The sequence below is a fragment of the Petaurus breviceps genome, unplaced genomic scaffold (assembly GCF_028583685.1).
Source record: "Petaurus breviceps papuanus isolate PSGF00001 unplaced genomic scaffold, PetGlider_PUasm1.0 189, whole genome shotgun sequence".
NCBI classification, from domain to species: domain Eukaryota; kingdom Metazoa; phylum Chordata; class Mammalia; order Diprotodontia; family Petauridae; genus Petaurus; species Petaurus breviceps.
Window position 1 is genome coordinate 30,826,615 of NW_027185809.1, and position 25,041 is coordinate 30,851,655.

Below are 25,041 nucleotides of genomic sequence, written 5' to 3' on the forward strand. Positions count from 1 at the left end.
CTAGATGTCACTGCCCTGAGGCAAAGCCCTGGTCACCCCATATTAGTGGCAAAGCAGATACAGTTCTGGGTTTGGAATCAGGAAGACTCATCTTTGTGAGTTCAAATCTGGCCTCAAGCCACTAAAGTCACTTAACCCCGTTTGACTCAGTTTCCTCATCTATAAAATGACGTGGAGAAGGAAATAGCAAAGCATTCCAGTATTTTTGCCAAGAAAACATCAGTTGGAGTCCTGAAGAGTTGAACATAACTGAAACGACTGAACAACAACAATGTTGTTAGATTACTGGTTGACAGAAGGAAGCATGAAAAGACTAGAAAAGTTTTACTTCCAAATCTCATAGAGGTAGGAATGGGGGTTGAAGGGAAGAGGAGGGAGGAGAGGAAAACTGGAACCAAGGTCAAAAGTACAACTAAAACCAAGAAGATATTTAGGCAGACCCAGGGCCGTGCTCTAGGGAGACTATAAAGGTCCTGCATCCACAGAGGCTATGTCCATGGTTGTCCATGGTCCTTTGAGTTTCAGGGAATAGAACTGACCATGGAAGGTGTACCCAACATTCGATTGCTGTCTTTTCTTCTTTCAAAATTCCTCACCTCCTTCAAGAAGTCTTCTCTGATTAACACCATCCCACTTGGATCATTCCTTATTCTTTGAATGCATTCATGCATTCAGTTACTAACCCAATGGAATCTCTCTATAACTGTGAGGACAAGCAAACCATGCCTACCTTAGGCACAGTAATAGGATAATGGACTAACGATACCTACCCTGGACACTGTAGATTTAGACTTTACAAGCCAACCATCCTAACCCCCTCATTTTACAGATGACTTGCCCAAATTCATGCAGTCACATAAAGCTAGGGATTTGAACCCAGGTCCTCTGACTCCAACACCCTTTCCAGTGTATCCCACTGCTTTCCTAATCATAGCACAGTACCTGACCATAGCAGGTGCTTAATAAATGTTTATTTATTGACTATGAAATGATTAGACTATGATTAGACTCATTCTGCTCTGCCTCAGCAGACATCACAGGACTAAAAGCAATAGATGGAACTGCAGAAAAGCAGATTTCAGTTTGATATTAGGAAAATATTCCTCACAAATGAGAGCTGTTGCAAAGTAGAATGGGCTGCTTCAAGAAGTATTGAATCCTCATTAAGTGAAAGTCTTCCGGTGGAGTCTGGAGGACTAATTAGAAATTACTGTTCATCTATTCATTAGCCCAGATAAACTGTAACGTCCTATCCTGAGGACCTGTGAATGGAAGGAAAATCCACTACTTTATCCAATGTACAGGGCCAGTGAGTTCCCTAACCTGCACCAGCTTCTACTTTTTCTATCACTCACCCTCTCATTCCCCTATAATCCCTCCATCTTTGACTCCATCCTGTCATTTATAAATACCACATACCCCCTCTTCTGCTCTCTCCCTGTTCATTTTCCGGTTTGCTTTCTCTCTCCACAATAGGCCTGTCATCTTCCATAGGCTCTCCACGTTCATTTCGAGGTTGGGTTCTCCCTTCTTTGCCACTGGCCCCATCTGCCAGAGTAATAATATTATCCTTGTTTCCTTCCTCTTTCCTTCCTACCTTTCCATCTCTTGTCTCCACTACCCAGACCTGCCTCAGCAAAATCGATAAGCAAAGTTTACATTGGAGTATCCTACACCTTCTCTTCCACCCTCCTATTTCCTCATGCTGATTTCCAGCTGCCTAGGACTTCCCACTGCAGGGTAGGAAAGAATATTGTGGCCTATTCTCCCCCTGTCCTCCAATTATACCCTTCCAATGAATTTTGTCTGGCATGGGTCCCATTTCCTCAAGGTCATGCTCTCCAAATGGCAGCAATATCGATTAATGTATTTATGGTCAATTTTGCCTTAATATGATATAGAAGAAAGAAGACTAAATTTGAATTCAGGGATTTGAACCCCAGCTGTGCCCCCTCTATGGATCTGTAACAAGAGAGGGTTGGACCAGACTAGGACTCCTTCCAGTTCAAAATCCCATGATCTGGGTGGCTAGGTGGTACAGTGAATAGAGCACCAGAAGTGGAGTCAGGAGGACCTGAGTTCAGATTTGGTCTCAGACACTTAACACTTACTAGCCATGTGACCTTGGGCAAGTCACTTAACCCCAATTGCCCTGCCTTTCCCCCTCCAAAAAAGCAAAAAAAAACCCCAAAAAACAAAAAAACACAAAACCAAACCAAAATCTCATGATCTTAGAATTCTAAAATATAAAGAGGCTTTATAGCTGCCCCTTTGGTGAGAGTAAGGGAAAAGCCTACCTGGTTCCTTTCTAGTTCTTATAATCATCACTAACATTTCTTATAGTCCTTTATGGACTGCAAATTATCTCATGTGAGCCTCACAACAACCGTGTAAAGTAGAGGCTATTATCCCCATTTTATAGATGAGGAAACTGAGGCTAAGAAAGACTGTGATCACAAAGCTAGTAAATGTCTGAGACAAGATTTGAATTCAGGTCTTCCTGACTCCCACTCCAGCACTGTTTCCACAACACCACCTGGCTGACTAATGCCAGGGCCTAGAACACAATCATTCCTGGCATTCATTTGATCCCTTAGTTCAGACCAGTCTGAAGTGTGCTGAGAAGCTGCTGGCATTCTTCTCTTTTTCCTCTCCCCCCAACTGGGTGTATGGAGAAATAGCCCACATTGCCTTTTTTTTGCCATTACTTCTCAATTTCTTTGTCTTCATTTTCTTCTTGTTTCTTTCATCACAATCCCCTCCTTCCCCCACCCTGTTAGGTCCTCTCCCCCTTCAAAAAGTGATCACATCTCGGTTTAGTAACAGCTGAGCCAGACCCAGAGTGTTTTGCTTCCTTAATTTTTCATCACAGATCAATCCCTCCCCTCCCTAATTATTCTCATTGCTCTTCCCACATTCCCTCCCACCCTTCAATTTATCTACATCTCATAGCTCCCAGGGTACCTCAAACAAATCCCAAGATTCCAGGAAGCTTGTCATAGGAGAGGGGAGGGCAGCAGGGAGGGAGCAGGGCTGGGGGGTGGAGGAGGGAACAGCAGGGGTGGTGGGGGTGTGGGGGGGTGTGGAGGGAGGGCTGGTCCTTGAATGAAAGCAGCCTTGCATAGGGCCCTGATGCTTGCCCATCTGTAAGCCTTTGCCCTTATTTTGCTACCAAATGTGTGTCTTTGGTTGCAAGGGGACTGAGTGAAAGAGAGTAGATGGATCGAAGATGACTTGGGACAGCCCTTGACCACTATTGGAAAGATATTCAAAACTCATGCTGTAATGTGAGTCAATACCATCATGTATCATCTTCGTATCGATCAAGGGATTATTGAGTACTAGGTGTCCAGCCCATTGCTGGGTCACTGTGGGAGATATAGAAGATTAAGAAAACACTGTGTCTACCAACCAGGACCTTATAAAATCGTCAGGAGAGAGAAGTCTTATGTTAAGTAATCTGTAGATAAGCCAATTTGCAGTGCCTCTGGAATAAGGGAGCCAAGGTTCAAATCCCGATTTTCCCAACCACCTCTGTGACCTTGGGCAAGTCACTTTCCCTGGGCCATAGACCCAGTTTATCTGGGCCTTGGTTTTCTTGTCTGTAATGACCTCTGAGGCCCTGTCTAGTCCTATGCTCGTGGTCCTATAAAGTCCCAAGTTGGGCATTATAAAAAATGTAGGCTATATAAAGGATAGTTTATTTCTTCTCTTTTCTAGCATCTTATTTGATCCTTGAAACATCCTGCCGATTATTATCAGCACCAAAACTGTTAATTATTAATTATTATTATATATTATATAATTATTATAATATTATATATATATAGTATTATATAACTGTTAATTATTATGCAGGCTCACACTGATGGGGTGCTTCCGTGCCTGTGCTTGAACCCCAGTTCCAAAATCACATCTCTGCCTAGCAGCATGCTAGGGTATTTCTAGGCAGCCTGGGTATTTCTCAATTAATGTTTCAAGCCTAAAACACCATCTCTCTGTAGCAGCCCCCCGGACTATTTCCCAGTGAACTCTGGGTAAAATATCTTCACAGTAGATAACTAAAAATGCATATTCCTTTAAGAACTGACCCCTCTTTAACCATGCCCTAATCCCTCCCTGACTCACCTAGTTAGCATATGTGGCAGACATTTTACTATAGTTTATCCTATATAAACTTTAACTGTACCCCTCTAAGGTGGCAGGTTCCCTAAGAACTCTTGCCCCCTGAAAAGACTAACAATGAATGTTTGCCACTTTGACTTAAAGAATGCTTGAATTGGTGAATTCATTCCAGGCAACCTTGCCCTGGGAACTCTGGTCTCAGGATCCCTGTATCCCTGGGGGTTTCTCCCTAAACATTTCTGGCCCCTCATCAACACTGCTATTAAGTATCTGAGGCAGGATTTGAACTCTGGTCTTCCTGACTCCATGCCAAGCACTCTATCTAACTGCATTACCTAGCTGCCTATTCTACTGACTGTCAGGTAGAATTTTCCAAACCAGTTTAGCCACAGAAACAGTTTTAAGTTTCAATAACTTAATAGTTGCACTAAGACATTTGGGACACTCTATATATACTTGACTAACTGGGAAAGCAGACAGAATCCTATGCTTCTATTAGTATTTCCCAATCTGGGTTCTTCATAGTGTGAATATGGATTCCACAATAAAAAAAAAGTGATGCTAATAACATTTTCCATCTAAAACACAAAATAATTCACATTAATATAGCACCTTAAGGTTTGGAAAATTCTTTCCTCCCAGCTACCCTTTAATGTAGGTACTGCAAATATATAGAAGCTTTCTCATTTTGCATCTTTGTATTTACCCAACTAAAAAGACTTGCTATGCATGGTAACTTTGTGGTAAGAAATTAGGCTTAATTTCTTATTTTTCTGACATGCTTTACCTTGAAGATTATTCCATATCCCCTATTGTTGGTCAGTCCCTCCAGTCATGTCCAACTCTCTGTGACCCCATCTGGGGCTTTCTTAGCAAAGATACTAGAGTGGTTTGCCATTTCCTTCTCTAGCTCGTTTGACAGATGAGAAACTGAAACAAATACAACTAGTAAGGCCAGATTTGAACTCAGGGAGATGGGTCTTCTTGACTCCAGTCTCAGCTCTCTATACAATGCTTCACCTAGCTGCCATATCTCCAGATACACTCTTTCACCCACCCTACATTCTAGCCAAACCGACCTAGGATTTATGGGTTCCATCAACCTATTTCCAGCCCCAAAATATTCTGTGGCCAAATTAGTTTGCAAAATTCCATCTGCTAACCAAAGAGATCATAAAAAAGGGAAAAGGACCAACATACACAAAAATATTTATAGCAGTTCTTTTTTTTTGGTAGCAAAGAGCTGGAAACTGAAGGGATGCCCATTAATTGGGGAATGGCTGCACAAGTTGTGGTATATGAATGTAATGGAATACTATTGTGCTATAAGAAATGACAACTAGGCATATTTCAGAAAAACTTGGAAAGACTTGCATGAATTAATGCAAAGTGAAGTGAGCAGAATCAGGACATTGTACACAGTAACAGAAACATTGTGTGATGATCAACTATGAATGATTTAGCTCTTCTCAGTAATACAATGATCTAAGTAAGACAACTCCAAAAGACTCATGATAGAAAATGCTATCCACTTCCAGAGAAAGAACTGATGGAATCTGAATGCAGATCAAAGCATACTATTTTTACTTTATTTTTTCATTTTTTTCTTTTTGCTAATTTTAATTTTTTGCCAACTGTTTCTTCTTTCACAACATGACTAATGTGAAAATATGTTTTACATGATTGCACATATATAACCTATATCAAATTGTTTTCCATCTTAGGGAGGGAGAGGGAAAGAAGGGAGGAAGAAAATTTGAAACTCAAAATTTTATAAAAAATTAATGTTAAAATTATCTTTGCATGTAATTAGAAAAAATAAAATACTATCAAATTAAAAAAAAAGAAATTCCACCTGATACAGAGGAGGATAGGTAGCTGGGTAGTCTAGTCTAGTCTAGTCTAGTAGCAGATGGAGCACTTGGCCTGGAGTCAGGAAGATTGGAGTTCAAATCCCACCTAAGACAATTACTACCTGTGTGCCCCTAGACAAGTCACCTCACCTCTGTGTTCCTCGGTTTTCAACTGTAAAATGGGGATAATAATAGCACTTACTTTGTAGGGTTATTGTGAGGATCAAATGAGATAATATTTGTAAAAAGCACTTAGCATAATGCCTGGCACATAGTAGGTGCTGTAATGGACACCGAGATATAACAGGACAGCTAGGCCAATTATGATTTGATAGGAGTGTTTATTACCCGGCCGGAGCTGCCTCTCAGACCAAAAGACAGCCTGGAGCTTTCTGTTAGACATAATTTTATAGACAATGTGATTGCTTGCAACAGAATATGTTTCTAAGGGGTACGATGTCTTTAGCATTGTGTCTATTGAGGCAAAACATTCTCAGTATTATTCTTATTAAGGCAAAGCATTCCCAGTATTATTTCTATTCAAGCAAAACATTCTCAGTATTATTCCTATTGAAACAAAGTATTATTTCTACTGAAGCGAAACAGACCTGAATCCATGGGAATCTGTGGCATGTTTTAGTAACACAGGTGAAACATTTCTTTACTATTGGAGCCTATTAGGTGGTTTCCAAGGAACCCAGTAGGGGTCCCCTCTAGCAGGTTTAAGGGGGCTCTAATGTATAATTTCTGGTGGGCACTTCAGTGCTATATAAGTGGTTATTCCTTTCCCCTAAAATAAAAGCTCCTTGAGGAAAAAGATCATTTTGTCTTGGTTTTTTCATTTTTGTCTTTATATTCCCCAGGGCACAAGCACATATAAGACATTTAAGAAATGCCTAATGACTTAATTTAGTGGTGATGAAGGGCAGACAGAACTCTTCCCAGCAGTAGTAATGACAAAGAAATGTGAGTTGGCACTTCTCATTACCAGCTCACTGTTCCAGATAATCCACAGATTTTCCACTCTTGTCTATGGTTTCCCAATCAGTTTGTGGGCACCCTTAGGAGAGCTATGAGTTGATGTTTGCCCAAGGTATGCCAAAGAATCTTAACATAAGCCTAAGTCATTTCAGAGTCAGGTAGAAGCAATTCAAGAATTTTCCCCCCGCTTGCGGTTGAGTTATTGTTCCCACTCCAAGGAATAGTTAATAATAAGCTGATCATTTTGTATAAACAAAATCAATCCAGGTTGAATTAGAAAGGAAACAGTACACTAGGGAAAAACATTGACAGCACATTTCTTTGAGTAAAGTCTGATATCTAAGGGGCTGCTAGGTGGCACAGTGAGTAGGGTGCCAGAGTCAGGAGCATCTGAGTTCGGATCTGGCCTCAGACACTTAACACACACACACCAAAAAACCTAGCCATGTGACCTTGGGCAAGTTACTTAACCCCAATTGCCCTCCAAAAAAAAATAAATAAAATCTGATATCTGAGATATTTTAGGAAATGATACAAATATATAAGAATAAGAATAATTCCCAAAGAGATAAATGGTCAAAAGATATGAACAGGCAGTTCACAAAAGAAGAAATGCAAGCCATAAGAACCATGATAAAAATGCTTTGAATAATTATAAGAAAAATTAAAATTAAATTAGCTCTAATATTTTTTTCTCACAAACATTAGACTGACAAAGATGATAAAAATATAAAATGACAATTGTTGGAAGGGGGGTCAGAAAACAGTGATACTAATGCATTATTGATGGAGTTGTAACGGGGTCTAACTGTTCTAGAAAGCAATAAGGAATTATACCAAAAAACTACTAAACTATACATACAATTTTACCCTGCAATACTACCAGGCATATACTTCAAAGAAATAAAAGAAAGTAAGAAAGGATGCATTTGTACAAAAATATTCATAGCAGCACTTTTTGTTGTAGTAAGGAAATGGAAACAAAGTTGACCCCAAATTGGGAAATGGCTGAACAAATTATGTCATAGGAAAGTAATGGAATATTATTATCCCATAAAAAATTATGAAAGGGAGGGTTAAGAAAAACCTGGGAAGATTCCTATGAACTAATTGAGAGCACTGCCTTGCAAATAATATATTCACTTAATAAATGCTTGTTGGGTTGGATTAAGGTGGTTGGACTTGATACTAGGGCCAACTCCTACTGCAAGGGTGAGGAATCTGTGGCCTTGAGGCCACATGTAGCCTTCTAGATCACCGGGGGTGGCCTTTTGACTGAGTTCAAGTTTTCCAGAACAAATCCTTTTCTTAAAGGGTATTTCTTTTCTTAAGGATATCTTTTGTGAAATTTGTGTTCAGTCAAAGGACCGCACTTGAGGACCTAGAGGACCACATGTAACCTTGAAGCCATAGGTTTCTACTAGCTTTGGATGAGATTGCTAAATTTTCAGCATGAGTATTTATACCTCAGAAATGAGCAAATGCTACAAGTTAGGGCTTGATTTATTGTACTGCTGATTGTCTAGACTTAAGAAAGAGATGGAGAAAATGGTAATCGTGCAGATTAAATTTAAAAGTGTGTGCTGTGTACCTTTTTTTTCCTAAGGAGCTGGTTGTTAAACATTTGCCAGCACTCCTTTGCTTCCATCTCTAAAATTCTGAGTTTGAGTGGGTAAATCCACTGAAGGAATTTTTAGTTAGACAGTCAGCAAAACTCACAGTCAGAAAATTAATATGAAATCAATTCATTTGCAGGGATTCCTCTGCTCATAATAAGAGAGAAGCCTACCTTAGGCCATAAGATATTAAATGTCAAAACTAATATTAGTATTAATAAGCATCTTCCCATAACCATATTGAGGTTGAGATTGTAATATATGTAAAGTGCTTGGCAAACCTTAAAGCTGTACATAAATATAAGCTATTGTGGCAGACTGAGGAGCTATCAATATTTGGGCTGACAGTTCATTAATTGACTTTGCCTCCTGTACTACTAGAACTAAACTTCTCCAGGATGGTAATGGTGCCAGTTTTACCCTGGCTGGGCCTGTCTGAGTCAGTGCTGGCTCCAGGTGTCCCAACTCACGAGACATTTTCTGACATTTGCCATGTTATGGGGTAAAGGAAGGAAGGAAACAAGCATTAAGTACCTACTTGTGCCAGACAGCTAAGTGACTCAGTGGATAGAGCACTGGGCCTGGAGTCAGGAAGATCTGAGTTCAAATCCAGCCTCAGACTAGCTGTGTGACCCTGATCAGGGCACTTGACCCCTGGAAAAGGAAACGGCTGAACATGGGGAATGGCTGAACAAATTATGTCATAGGAAAGTAATAGAATATTATTATCCCATAAGAAATTATGAAAGGGAGGGTTAAGAAAAACCTGGGAAGATCTATAATAGCTAGTGAATTAGTTAATAAACTAATTCAGAGCACTGCCTTGCAAATAATATATTCACTTAATAAATGCTTGTTGAGTTGGATTGAGGTGGTTGGACTTGATGCTAGTGCCAACTCTCACTGCAAGGGTGAGGAATCTGTGGCCTTGAGGTCACATGTAGCCTTCTAGATCCCTGGGTGTGGCCTTTTGACTGAGTTCAAGTTTTCCAGAACAAATCCTTTTCTTAAGGGGTATTTCTTTTCTTAAGGATATCTTCCTTAGAAAGGATATCTTCCAATGAAAACCCTACAGATAGTATTGACCCAATATGGTCCACAGGGTTATGAAGAGTCTGACATGACTGAACCACAACAAATTAGCACAACTGTGCTAAGCAAACATATTTGCTTTCATTTGAGTATTACAACAACCTTGGGAGGTAAGTGCTTTTATTACCTCATTTACTGTTGAGGAAACTGAGGCAGGCAGAGGTAAATTATTTACCCCAGGTCACACAGCTAGTAAATGTCTCAGGCTGGATTTGATCTCAGGTCTTCCTGACTCCAGGAACACCAGGTCCAGTTCTATCTACTGCTGGCACCTAGATGCCTCAGGGTAAAAGCCATGGGTATAGTTCAACTGATCTCCACCCACTTCCTCTGATTCTTCCTCCTGCCTAGGAGTCTCTTCCCAGGCCAAGAAAACTCACTTCACCATTTAATTCAGTACAAATTATTGATTGGGATGCTGGGTTTATAGTTAGCATCCTCACTCTGCTACGGTCACTTTGGGCAAATTACTGACCGTCTCTAAGTTCTAGCCTTCCAATCTGTAAAATGGGAGGGTGGGCCTCAATGATCTTTAAAGTTGATTCTAGTTCCTAATCTATGATCATCCTGGGTCAACATGCCCAGATAGAGTAAACATAAGGCATTGTCCCAGGTCCTCAAAGAGCTAAGAAGCTCTTCTTTCCTACCTTACAATCATTTCTCTACTTCAGATCACTTCCTTCATATGCTGTCCATCCCAGCCTTTAGTATACATTGTCCTTAGATACAAAGATATAATGTTGAGGCAGAGATACCACAGAGGTATCTCGGTGGAGCCAGTGAGCAGGTCAGCATCACACTTTGACCTGCCCATGCTCTGCCCAAAGAGAATGTAAACTTTACGTTTCATCCTCCTTCATAGTTCTCTGGTACTCTTGTTGTGTTGTTTGCCCTTCATTTTCCAAAAGGACCATGACATCAAGGAGGTGATGCTATGACATGCAAGTGAAGTGGATTTAAGTGAGGGAAGGCTGTGCAAAGTTACAAGCCTAACTTTCTCCTCCAGAGACATTTAAAAGAAAAATTAGGTAAAGAGGCCATTCTTTGCCTCATTTCTTACCTATCCTTAATCACTTAATGGGCACCACCTCAGTCAAACCAAGACCTGTTATAGACCTTAACTCAGGGGCGGCTAGGTGGCGCAGTGAAGTCAGGAGGCCCTGGAGTCAGGAGGACCTGAGTTCAAATCCAGCCTCAGACACTTAACACAAAACTAGCCATGTGACCTCTGGCAAGTTACTTAACCCCAGTTGCCCTACCTTCCCCCTCCAAAAAGCAAAGGAAAAAAAAAGACCTTAATCTGAAAAGGCCAAGGCCTCCTACTGGATCCTGGGCCATCTCTAATGTCCAGATATCATATCTGGCCACTGGATCCAGATAGCTGTGGAGGAAAAAGTGAGTCTAGTGACTGCACAGCCTTCCCTCACTTAAATCCAATCCACTGACATGTCATGGCATTATCTCCCTAATACCACGGTCCTCTTGGAGAATGAAGGACAAACAGCAGTTCTGGAGGCTGAACAGATAGAGGTTCTTTCTTGGATTTGTCATGCTCTTGAGCTTGCAGGAAAACCATAAATATTTTGTATTTGCTAGGCTTATTCGGTGTACCTCAGTATAATTTACCTCTGCCTGCTTCAGTTTCCTCAATAGCAGAATGAGGATAATAATAGTACTTACCTTCCCAGGTTGTTGTAAGGCTCAAAAGAGAGCAGATATGTTTGCTTCCTCGGTACAATACTTGACACATTTGTTGTTGTTCAGTCATGTCAGACTCTTTAATGACTCTGTGGAATATATTAGACCAATACTGTCCATAGAGGTTTTTTGGGCAAGGATGTTGGAGTGGTTTGCCATTTCCTTCTCCAGGGCCAAACAGAGGTTAAGTGACTTGCCCAAGGTCACTCACACAGCTAGTAAAATTTCTGAGGCTAGATTTGAACTCAGATCTTTCTGACACCAGGCCCAGCACTGAACTACCTAGTTGCTTCCTGGCTGGCACATAGGAGGCTATTGTCTCTTGGATAGAATGTAAGTTCTCTGAAGACAGGGGCTGGATTTTTGTTTTTTCATTCCACTACCTCCTATGAATGCTTAATAAATGCCTTCTAACTGATTTAGAATTGGTGTTTGTAATATAAGTCAAATTGGTGAAGATTTAATGGACACAGAGGTACTCACAGAGGCAAGTGAGGAGGGAGTCAGAAATTGGAAGCAATGGGGAGTGACTTTGGAAGACTGATAAGGTAGCAGGCTTCAGCCTCTTGGAGGAAAGTGATAAATATGGGGTGTAGAACAAGACTGACATTTTCAAAAATAGCAAGGGTGGTGATTTTTTTTTTACTTGATTTTACTTATTTGCTACAAAGAGGATCTGGGAAGGGGGGAGGAGCAGGGAATGAAGAATGGGAGAACTTTTTTTTTTCAAAGAAAATGAATACACACTAACAGCCACATGGGCAGTGACTGACTTTGATAAACTTAGCAATGTAAGGACCTAAAACAACTCCAAAAGACCCATGATGGAAAATGCCACACACATCCAGAGAAAGAACTGTGGACTTTGAATGCAGATGGAAGCACATTATTTGCTCTCTTTTTCTTTTGTTGTTTTGTTTTGTTTCTTCTTTCATGTGGTTTTTCCCATTAGTTCTTATTCTTCTTTACATCATAACTAATGTGAAAATGTATTTAATATGAAGGTATAAGTAGAGTTTCTATCAGATTGTTGTAATTTCATGATGTATGGTTGTGGAACCATCTCAAAGAATTCAGTCAGACCACCTCTAATCCAAGTATAGACACTTATTGAGATTGATGTCTGTCACGGAGAGGGCTAAATTCCAAGAGGAGACAGCAACTTCAGAGAAAGCAAAATGGAGTTCTAAGTTTTTTATTTTGGGTTTTTTTTTTTTTTTGCTTTTTGGAGGGGGGGAGGTAGGGCAATTGGGGTTAAGTGACTTGCTCAAGGTCACATGGCTAGTTTTTGTGTTAAGTGTCTGAGGCCAGATTTGAACTCAGGTCCTCCTGACTCCCGGGCTGGTGCTCTATTCACTGTGCCACCTAAATGTCCCAAGATGGAATTTTATAGGGTAAAGATGCAATTACATAACAGAAATTATGAATATTAAAAAGGTAGGAGGGGTTTATTAAGGGATTAGGTAATAGGGGAGAGATCCCAGCTACAGTGGAACTGATTACCCACAGTGCATACAGAAAAACCCATTGGAGTATGTATATATGGTAATGATATTATAATAAGCCTGTCTACATCATAAGTTCACTCTAGGCCAGTTCTTTACTATTACTGCAGCACATGCCTACTTAGGGAAAGTCCCTTCTATTGTTTTAGGGTCCACATCCTTCTTGGGCATCCTGGTGCTGCTGCTTTCTGACTGGTGGAATATTGTGGTCCTGTGACTACAGAGATGTGCTTGTGGTTGAGAGCATTGACACACCTATTGTTCTAGTGAGCAGGGAGGCAACATATGAAGAATGGGGGCGGGGGTGTGAGTGGGTAGGTAGGTACAGTGGGCCTGCTGTTCAGTGGGGTCTATAAGGAAGTTAGAATATTGGGGCTGGGGGCAGTTTCATTAGGATTCCATCAAGATGGCATGTCATCCTGGGGAGGTAGATGTAGAGAGACGGGGAGAAAATTTAAAACTCAAAATCTTATGAAAGTGAATGTTAAAAACTAAAAATTAATTAATTATTTTTTAAAAGAAAATGAAGCTTTGGATGAGAGAAACAACAGTGAAGGAGGAAAGATACATTGAGTACTAGGTATTATAACTCTGGGAAGAGACACGCTGCAGGGAGCTTGTTGAAAAGGATGTAACATTTTAGGGATTCTCCTCATTCTTTTTAAGAGGTTACAAAATCCAAAGCCATTGAATAAGATCAGAATCTCCCTCAAACCTTGGAACTTCCCTTGGGGCCCAAGGCCTTCTCACTTTTCAACATTCCTCAGCATCGTGGTCCCCTTCTCCCATTGGCAAGTTCCTTCCAAGGCATACATTTTGGGAAGGGGCTCAAGCTGGCCATGCTCCATTCTCCTCTCAGCTCTGCTTGTGTCTATCTGGACTTCACCACCATTACCCAAATGATACCTACCCTCCCTCCCCTTTTCAGTGCTTTTTTGTGGGAGAAAAAACAAGCTGGCAGTAGGCAAAATATCATTTGGGGAACATAACTGCACTAACCTTTGAATAATGTTATTGTCAGTATTTTTCCCATGAGTTTTTCTATAAGCTTACAGCTTCCTTTACAACTTTCCATGAGAGGGACTATCATGAATCTTACCTATGCTGTGCCCAGAATAACGCAAGCAAGACCCAAGTAACAATTTAGAATTGGACACTTTATTGAATGCCATGTTGACTGATCAGGCCACATGGAGGGCTGTCACTGTCACAGGTCTGTACAGCAGCGATCTCAGGTAAAACCTCAGCTTTTAAAGGGAGCCCACGCAGCCAACAGTTAGGTATTACCCAAACAGAAACTTGCAGAGGCCAAAAACAGTGATTGGTCAGTACACACCTTGAAATTCCCACCAGCGTCAAGTCTCCCTGACCCAGAAGCCTGCCCACCTCTATGCAGGTGAGCTGACTGGGAAAGGAAGGAGACCCAGTAGGGGGTGGGGGGTGGGGAGGAGGGTGGAGCTGACCCGGCAGTCTGCTCATTTCCTTGAGATTGGGGGATGGGGAAAACCATGTACTATAACACCTAATAATCTTATCTAATATAATCTTATAAAATCATTCTTCTCTGAATTAATTTTATTTTTTCTTTATTGTACAAAAACATTCCATTACGTTAATGTTCTACAATTTGTTTAGTTACTCCACAGTTGATGGACACCTGCCTTTGTTTCCAGTTGTGAAGGCAGGAGGCCAATGCCACTGAAGATGGTCAAGGAGATCCTCCAAATGGAAGGATTCAGAGTTGCCAGTTCCTGGCCACTCAGATATCCTCATGGAGATTAAGACTATGAGAGAAGGAGGGTCAACCTTTCAGAACTTCAGACCATGGGAATTCTGAGGGGCATGAATGAATACAAGTAGTAGACAGAATGCTGTAGTTAGAGTCAGGAAGACCTGAGTTCAAATGTTGCCTCAGATATTTGTTGGCTCTGTGACCCTAATTTCTCTCAAGCTTGTTTTTTCATCACAAAATGGGCATAATAATAGTACCCATAAGTTATTAGCAATTCATAGGGTTGTTGTGGGAAGGAAGGAAGGAGGGAAAGAAGGAAAGAAGGAAGGAAGGAAGGAAGGAAGGAAGGAAGGAAGGAAGGAAGGAAGGAAGGAAGGGAGGGTGGGAAGAAGGGAGGGAGGGAGGGAGGGAGGGAGAGAGGAAGAATCTTTTTGTATTCCCCAGTACTTAGCATAATGCCTGGCACAAAGAAGAACTTAATAAATATTTTATAGATTGACATATATGTCATCTAGTATTAGTAAAATTTTAAAAATACAAGCTTCTCCATAGGTTACCAAACCCATGTATAATTCTCTGAGACAATTCTGGTCGTGTGGGTAGGGGATGCTGATGTTTACGGACTCAAAATTTGAAAAAAGAACGTTAAAATTATTTTTACATATAATTGGGAAAAATAAAACTTTAAATTAAAAAAAGAAATGATGGGCAGGTTGATTTTATAAAAACGTGGAAAACCTTGCAGGAAGTAATGGAGTAAAAGGAGCAGAACCAAGAGAATGTTGTATATACAGTAATATTGTATATACAGTATTCTGTACATATAGAATTTTATTTTTCCTGAATAGCTGAATATAAGTTGAGATCATCCAATATTGTTCAAAGAGTAACTGTAAATGACTAAGCTAGTCTGAGTAATACGAATATTCAGATCAACTAAGAAGGACTTATGAAGGAGGATGCTAATCACCTCCAGAGAAATAACTGATACAGGGAAGTATGTGTTGTATGGTCCAACACTGGTCTTCTCTAATGTGGGGCTGGGAGAGAGAAAATTTAGAACTCAAAAGGTAATTTTAAAAAATGCATATTTAAATTCTCTTAAAAAAAAAAGAGAGAATAAAGGCTGGCCCCCTGGCACTAATTTGACTATCCAAAATTACTTTGAATAAACTTTGTATTCACTTATTGGTATAATATGGGGTTTATAAGCTGGGGTGTAGGCTATATCTCTATACATACTATTTCTCCCAATAGAATGTAGTCTCCTTAGTGGAAGGCCTTTTTCTTAAAGCCTTAAAGCTAAGCACTTTTCTGCACATAAAAATTGCTTGCTTAACGAATGAATTAAAATAGAAGAATAAAGGCAGATAATGGTTTATCAGCGGAAAAGAGAGGATGAATGAGAAGCAAATCACAGGAGACCAATTTGAGTCTCTTTGATCTGCAGGTTTTTCTGGCTCTTTTCCTTCTTTGAGTTGGGAATTTCTATTTATTTGGAAATGGTGCTCATGACTCCCGGGAGGGTGATTACCAGCAGACTGGGAAGTTAGATGATAGGGCTAATGTCAGAAACCACTGGCTGAGCAGAGCTGAGATGGAGAAAGTAGTTGAGAGTTTGGGTCAAAGTCAGCACCTGCAGTTCTATCTTTGGACCACTAGAGGGCTCCATGGGGACAGGGAAAAGGTGCAGAAAGTCTCTAACTATCCTTACTCCTTTTCTCCCCTGGGTCCCGGGGCAGAGGTCCCTTTGTCTAGATCAGGGATTCTTTTTTTTTTTTTTTTTTAAAGCAATAGGGGCTAAGTAACTTGCTCAAGGTTACACGGCCAGTTATTTCTGGGTGTGGTCCTGAGTATCTGAGCCCGGATTTGATCCAGGTCATCCTGACACTGGAGCCGGCACTCTTACTCACTGAGCCACCTGGCCGCCCCTAAGCAATTGGGGTTAAGTAACTTGCTCAAGGTTACACGGCCAGGTGTTTCTGGGTGGGTGCTAAGTGTCTGAGCCTGGGATTCGATCTCCAGGTCTTCTCAACACTGGAGCCGGTGCTCTTACTCGCTGTGCTACCTGGCCGCCCCTAGATCAGGGATTCTTAACTCTTTTTTGTATCACAGACCCCTTTGACAATCTTATGAAACCCATGGACTTTTTTAAATGCATAAAATAAATGTAAAGAAAACCAATTATATTGTAATACAGGTCTAAAAATATGTTTTAATCATTACCTCTAGTCTGGAACACTAATTGCTCCCGTTTCAAGTCTTTCCCCATTCTAATCCATCGTCCGCACAGTTGTCAAAGTAATTGTTGTTGCTGTTGCTTGTCTTCCGTTTTTCAAGAGTACCATGACATCATGGAGGTGATACCATGACTTACAAGTGAATTGGATTTAAGTGACAGAAGGCAGAGCAAAGTCACCAGTCTCACTCTGTCCCCTGGAGCCATATAGGGCCAGTGGCAAGGTATAGATGGAGATGACTGAAGATGGCCCTGCTGTCACACAGGCTTAAAGCATGTCCTTCTACCACTTAATAATCTCCAGTGACTCACTATGGCCTCTAGGATAAAATAGATACATTCTAATGATTGGTTTCCAAGGCCTTTTAAAACCTGGCCTAACCTATAGCCTTATTATACATTACTATCCTTCCCGTATCCTACCACCATTTATCTAAACGGGCCTTCTCAAAGTTTTTCATAACCCTCCAGCTCCTATCTTTGCACTGGCCACACCCCATACTTGAAATACACCCCAGTCTCACCTCCACCTCAATGAATTCCTTACTTTCTTCAAGACTCAGCTCAAGCACTACCTGGGGGCCATCTCCAGTCCTGACCTATATCTTGCCACTGGACCCAGAAGGCTCTGGAGAAGAAAGTGAGGCTGGTGACTTTGCACTGCCCTGCCTCACTTAAATCCCAATTCACTTGCAAGTCATGGCATCACCTTCCTGATGTCATGGTTCTTTTCTAGAACTAGGGACAAACAGCAACAATAAGCACTACCTTCTCAATTCCCTCATTTGCTAGTGTCCTCCCTAAACTACTTTGTATTTATTCTGTGCACTTGTATTTTTGTGTCTTGTCTCCTGTAAGGCAGGGATTGTTTCATTTGTTGTGTTTGTTTCTCCAGCCCTTTGTACAGTGTCTGATACATAGTAGGTAATTAATAAATTCTTGTTGATTGACTGATTTATTGATGAGCTGGGGAAACTATCTTCATTTCTAGTGTTATCAATGCAGGACTTCAAAGATAATGGGAAAAGATATAATTGATATAGATTGAGCTATCAACGATATGGCAAGTGAAGAATGGAATGTGGGCAGGGGTCCTGATAAAAACAGGTCTGTCAGGTCTACCTTACACTAGGAGACGCCTCGGAGATGGATCAGAACCTCACTGAACCAAATCTTAGCATCACTGATAGCCTCAGTCCAGATCAAGAGATTTGCTGTTAGCTCTCCTGGCTGTGTTTCTGACTCAGAACCTATTTTGTGGATGCGTGTGCGTGTGTGTGTGTGTTTGTGTGTGTGTGTGTGTGTGTGTGTGTGTTTTCCTTTATGGCTCCATTGTCAGTCTCTCTTGAAATTTCTTTTTTTTTTGGAGGGGGGAAGGTAGGGCAATTGGGATTAAGTGACTTGCCCAAGGTCACATGGATAATTTTTGTGTTAAGTGTCTGAGGCCAGATTTGAACTCCTTCTGACTCCAGGGCTGATGCTCTATTCACTGCCACCTAGCCACCCCTTGAAATTTCTTAAATAATCCTTGCTGGAACCTTTCTAATACTTGATTGTATGTTCTTTATTTTATTTGGAACCAATTCCAAAGTCTTGAGACTTAAGAAGTCTTAAGGAAGACTTAAGGAAGTCTCAAGAAGAATAGAAATCCTACTCTCTGGAAGCCTAATTGTTCAAACTGACCAACTTGCCCAAGGTGTCTGGGTTGGTAACTTTTAAAAAACTATAAAGTACTCAAAGACTCTAGTTCTCACTTGGATTCAAATCTTATCTCTGACACTTCCTATATGTATGACCTTAAGTAAGTAACTTAATCTCTATGGACCTCAGTTCAGTCATTTGTAAAAAGAGGGGGTTGACCTGATGAAATCTGAGGGTCCTTCTGACTCTAAAGCTATGATCCTACAACTTCAAGAATGTTAATGACTCTGTCCTGTTTCTTCTTTCTTTTCTTAACACCAAAGGAAATTCCCTTCAAAATAAACTGGTAGGGACATATTACTCCTACCACTCCTTGGGATAATCTGTGTCATTTAAAATCCCACATCCCCATCTGTCAACCACTTTTCTTTTTGTAGCTGTCATGCTGTGAGCAGTAGCTCCTAGATCTAGTCACTTACACAGTACAGACAATTTCTGCCTAAAGGTATAAGGCTTACATGGTCAGACAAAGCCAATGTGTTCATCTGTTTTGCTGATGTGTAATTGTTACAAGGGAGAGTTCAATTGGAAAATGACAGTAGGGTATATAGAACATCAATAAGATATTAAAAAAAAAAAGCCTGACCTCTTTCCCTACTGGGACAGTGCTAAACCAAGAAGTAAGTCTTTGCAACTCACCCCATGGCTGAGCCAGTCCTTTAACCCCTCCGGGCTTCCTTCCTAGGATCTGTAAAATAAGGGGGTTGTTCTAGATCAGGGGTTCTTTTTTTAAACTTTCACCTGTTTAATATATTTTTATCTTTTTCTCAATTACATGTAAATGAAAATTTTAACATTTGCTTTCAAAATTTTGAGTTCCAATTTGCTCCTTTCTCCTCCCCACTCCTTGAGAAGGCAAGAAATTTGATATAGATTATACATGTGCAGTCATACAAAACATTTCCATATTAGCCAATGTTGCAAAAAAAAATGAAGACCAAAACAATAACACAAAAACCCAAGAATAAGAAAGCAAAAAAAGTATGCTTCAAACTGCATTCAGACTTCCTCAGTTCTTTTTCTGGAGGTGGATTGGAATAGATTAGGGGTTCTTACTTGTTGCTGAGCTGTTCAGCCATGTCAGGTTATTCGTGACACTGTGGACCATATTGTCCTTGGGGTTTTCTTGGCAAATATATTGGTGGGGTTTGCCATTTTCTTCTCCTGTGGATTAAGGCAAACAGGGTTAAGTGACTTGCCCAGGGTCACATAGCTAGTGTCTGAAATTGGATTTGAACTCAGGTTTTCCTTATTCCAGACCCAATGCTCTATCTCTTGAGGTATAAATTCCAAATCACTTGCAAGTCATGGTGCCCCCTAAGGAATTCTTATTCAATAGCCAGTTAGTTGCCAAGTCCAATCGATTCTACTTTGGCAACACGTCTCCTATATACCACCTTCTCTCTGGCACTGCCACCAGCCTGGTACAGACCCTCATTACCTCACTCCTAGACTATGACAATGGCTTGTCTCCCTGCCTTAAGCCTCTCCTCACTAACAGTGCATCCTCCTCTCAACTGTCAAATTCATCTTCCTTAAGTTCAAGGCCAAACATGTTAACCCCTTCCTCTACCCCCACCCCCATTCAATAAACTCATGGGGTCAAGGGCTCAGGGAATCCAGGAACCCCAATAACCAGAGTCCCTGGAAATCAGTCTGGAATGAATTCACGGATTCAAGCATTCTCTGAGTCAAGGTGGCAAAGATTTATTGTTACACTACACAGCAGGCAAAGTTCTTAGGGAAACTGCAAACTTAAAGGGGTACAATTAAAGTTTATACAGGATATTCTATAGTATAACAAGTGCCAAATATGCTAGGTAGTGAGTCAGGGTGGGATTAGGGAGTAATTAAGGAGTGGTCAGTTCTTAAAGGAACTTGCACTTTTAATATCTACTTCGAAGGCATACTGCCCAGAATTCACTGGTAAATAGCCTGACTGGGGCTGCATGGAGGTGTGGTTTTAGGCTTAAAATATCACTAAGTCAGCTAGCAGTAAGGGCTGACCAACCTTGCCACCCATTGATGTGGTGTTTGACAAGATGGATGTTGGATATATGTATATCCCAAGCTAATGAGGGATTCAGGATGTATATAATGAGCTAGGGAGTTACATATGACTGAATCTAGGATACATATATATGGAGTAACAAAGACCCTTCTTTACCCAAAGTAAACTCAGAGGCTTCTCAAGATAGAAAGTAGAAAGGAGTTTATTATGATTCTCGAGAGAAAAGGACAACTCACACTGAGTGCATTCAATACATTCTCAGTGTCAAATGGTGCCAGGCATAGAGAAGATACATACTTTTATAGCCCTAGCCCCATTACCTAATCACAATCCCCCTCCCTAGTCCCCTTCCTCTCTGCTCATTCCCATGAGCTTTGAGGGCACAATTGAAATGTGATAAATCTAACCCAAGGACAGTGATGACATATATATATATATATATATATATATATAGTAAGCAGATGCAGTTACTTTGTAAGTTTAGCAGTCCATTGACTTTGGCACACTCCTACAATTTTTGAGGCCCCCTTTTCCTTTGATTAATGTGATCAAAGCCTGTGTTCTTGTCCTTGTTCCTATAACACTTCATGGTCACCTTGCCCTTACAGTATAACTGGGCAAGGAACTAAGCAGATATGATTAGCCTTCAGATTTAGTAATCTAAGAATTCTTGTACAACTCCCATCTTTGTTAGTCTCTTCACCTGGGTAACCATACAGATGTGTGTACATCCTGTGTTCCTATCCTCCTCTCCTGGAACACTTCAGGGTCAGCAGCCTGTTTTTACAGAAAAACTGAGTTGAAAACCCAACTTTTAATTCTATGAGGGTCCCCTAGCCTAAAGGTTTTATGAGGGGTCTTCACCATATCTCACACACATATAGGTACACAGCTGCTTCAGCCAGTACACAGTTGGATCAAACTATTAAATTCTATAGGTGCAGTTGGCTACTATATCAGGAAGAGAGAGACAGCATTTTGAGGCTAGGGAGATTTGAGGCTAAGGAGAAATGTAATTTTACAAACTGAGGTTCAAGCACAGGCACCCACGTACCCCATCAACTCCTTATTACCTCCGGGATGAAGTAGAAAGTCCTCCGGTTTTCAAAGCTGCTTCATAATCTGTCTCCCCCTCCCCAGCCTCCACTCTCCTTACACCTTACATCCCTTCGGCCAGTGACACAGGCCTCCTGGAACTTCCTGGAAGAGGACGCCGCCTCCCAACGTGGCTGTCCCCCCACCTTGAATACTCTTCTTCCTCATTTCTGCCTCCTGGCTTCTCTGGCCTCCTTCAAGTCTCAGCTAAAGTCCCACTTTAAGCCTTTCTCAGGCCTCAATCTTACTGTCTCCCCTCTGAGACCCCAGTTTATCCCAGATGTATCTTGTTTGTACATAGCTGTTTGTATGTTATCTCCCCCATTAGACTTAGAGCATCTTGAAAGTAGGGACTATTTTTTGCCTTTCTAGAAGGTACTTGATAAATGCTTGTTGATTTGATTTGTCATTCTATCAATTTTATTTTTATGCATTTAAATGAACATTAATCTGAGAAAGGGTCAATAGATTTCACCAATTGGCAAAGGGATTTGTGACCAAAAAAAGGTTAAGAACCTCTGCATGATCTCTGAGGTTGCTTTCTGCTATGAAGTTTTATAATTCTATCCTGAAGAGACCTGCCTTTATATTAGTGAATCAGTCCACATAATTCAGAGATGAAGAAAGGAGGGGCAGGCCAAGCTTGGGGATCTGATTGGGTAGAAGGGGACTGTAGCAGCAAGCACCCCAAGCATCCTCAGGGTTCGCTGCCACCACAGGTTCTTGGATCTGCTTTGATAAAGGAAAGCAACTCAAAATGGGTTAACAAGCTTACTTTAATCAGTCAAACATGTATCGTTTACCTAGTTCAGGGGAAAAAGGTCAGCACCCCGAACTTCAGAATACACAGACAGAATTATCAAGACAGAAACAGATCAAGTAGACAGATTTCCAAACTGTCCAACCATTACATCCATACCCAGTCAACATCTGGGTTTCAACATCTGGGTTTTTTCAAAGCCGGGGGTCTCTGGACAACAGCTTCCCAGAATCCACATCAAATCACAGAACACTTCTCAAAGTGAGCCCCAAAACAAAGCTACACATCAGGGTTTATATAACCTTCCCCTGGCTCAGAGAATGTAACAATCTTATTGACTCATTGGCCAATCAAGAAGTATCTACTGAAAAACAATCCTCCCACCCCAGGCTCCAGGTGCACTTTAGCCTAGGGGCAGGGAAGATCTTACAAATTTACATTCCCATTACAGGGACTTTGACCCATTTCACTTTTCTTCTTTTTTTGTGTGGATTATTTCTTATCATCTTTGGTATCTCTCTAGGTTGGTTAAAGATTTTCTTGCCCTGGGCTGAAACATCAGACATCTTCAGGAGTGAGCTTGACAGCAATTTTCTTGGCAAATGATCTGTTGAGGAAAATAATGATAAAGGATTTTTTTTTTTAATTTTGTTTTCTGTTTCCTTGTTTGTTTTTCATTGTCCACAGAGGTCTGTATGTGATAGAATGAAAGTTTACTTTTGGGTAGTTTAACTTCCCCGGCTGATAAAGAGAACAGGGAAACAGGTGTTTAGGCCTTGTCCCCTAACACTGATCATGAGGTCCGAGGGCCTAGAACAAATTCTGATCTGTTGTTTGAGTGTATGTTACCAGGAGGCAGATTTGGACTAGTGAGAGAATAATTTCCTAACAATCAGAGCTGTGTGCAAATAGAATGGGCTACTTTGACATGCTGAGACTTCCCCATTTGTGGAGGAATTCCATAAAAAAGCTGAAACACCACTTTGGGGAGATGACGGGTATATTGGTAGAATCAGCACTTTTTAAACAGAGGGTGGTATACAGTCAGATGCACAGTTTAAGAAACTCTGGTATAGATTTTATCAACAGTCATTTAACATTTATTAAGTACCTACTAAAGGCCAAGCACTAGGAATTCAAATAAGAAAAAGACCCATTCCTGCCCTCAAGGAGTTTACAATCTAATTGGGAGAGATAATAAACAAAGGAAACTGAAAAGGTGTGGGGATCACTGGGATTCAGTGGAAGAGTTTGAGGCTTTGGAAGGAGTTTAGTACTTTAGCCTCCAGCCCTCCAATCAGAGGTGAGGCAACGTGGATTCTAAGGAGGTGTTTAGTAGCCAAAGCCAGGTCCAGTTGCATCATGATGAGGTCAGTTTTTAGAAGTGCTAAATGTATAGGGCTCATTAAACCCCTTCAGAGGTCCCCTTAGACCAGCAGCACACACATACAGGATGACTTCTGTGCAAAGCTATCTTGAGACTGTGGCTTCATGAGAACTAAGTCATAGGAAAATGGATCTAGGAAAGTCCTTCCTGTAGAGTCCAATCTTCTCATTTTACAGAACAGCCCAGAGAATTTAAGTGACTTGCCCATGATGCACAAAGGTTCAGAAATGAGAGACAGAATGTTATGCATTAAGGATAGCAAATAGGTCGGGTTGCCTGAGGGAAGGGGAGTGATGTAAAATAAATCAAGAAAGATAGGATGAAGCCATGTTGTGAAAAGTGAAGCTTAGATGATTCAATCAAAGTGGGGAATTTTTTTTTCATTTATTTTTTGGGGGGGGGGTGGTGGATTTCTTCTACCACTTAAATCCTAATGTATCTATAACTTAGTACAGGAATAGGCAATGATCCGTGGGCCAAATCTGGCCCACTACCTGCTTGTTTTTTTTTTTTTTGGAGGGGGGAAGGCAAGACAATTGGGGTTAAGTGACTTGCCCAATGTCACATAGCTAGTAAGTGTGTTAAGTGTCTCAGGTCAGATTTGAACTCAGGTCCTCCTGACTCCAGGGTTGGTACACTATGCACTGTGCCACAGAGCTGCCCCCATTACCTACGGTAATGCTTTTGTAACTCATTCTTAACTCATTCTTGGTATGGCCAGTGAGCTAAGAATGAGTTGGAAGGCCAGATTTGGCATTTAGGCCATAGTTTGCTGACTCCCTATCTTGGTAGATATGTCCTAGGAATCTGACCTTGGAGAAGAGAATATTGGGGGAAGCAGGGCATAAAGGCGATCTCCAAGAACCTGAAGGGCTATCACTATAAAAAAAAGGGATTAGATTTATTCTGTTTAGCCCCAGGAGACAGAACTAGAAACAAAGGGTAGAAATTGTAAAGAGATTATAAAGTCAGGCTTAACACAAGGGAAAAGAATTCCAATTAGAGCAATTCATAAGTGGAATGGGATAACCTTGGGAGGTGGCAGAATCATTCCTCATTGGAGGTCTTTGAGAAGAAGCTGGATGACCACTTGCTGGTGATGTTCTAAGCAGAGATTCCTTTTCAAATATGGCTTAGATTAGATAATTATTAAGGTCTCTTTCAAAAGCTGAAATTCTATGATTCTGAGTCATCAGGCACTAAGAGATTAAGGGACTTGATCAAGGTCACAGAGCTAGCTAGTCAG

At 40.9% G+C, this 25,041-nt stretch overlaps 1 protein-coding gene across 3 annotated transcripts in view; it reads right to left on the reverse strand.

Annotated features, from left to right (window-relative positions):
• Positions 1-22,406: 22,406 nt before the first annotated feature.
• The window catches only part of ABCD4 (ATP binding cassette subfamily D member 4), a 42,154-nt gene continuing 39,519 nt past the window's right edge, over positions 22,407-25,041 (reverse strand). For 2 of the 3 annotated variants that reach the window (XM_069092200.1, XM_069092201.1), the window contains one exon: positions 22,407-23,015. In XM_069092200.1, the coding sequence (XP_068948301.1) occupies positions 22,843-23,015 (173 nt within the window). In that variant the 3' untranslated portion in view covers positions 22,407-22,842. The remainder of the gene's footprint in view (positions 23,016-25,041) is intronic. The other variant, XR_011169047.1, reaches the window with a different exon arrangement.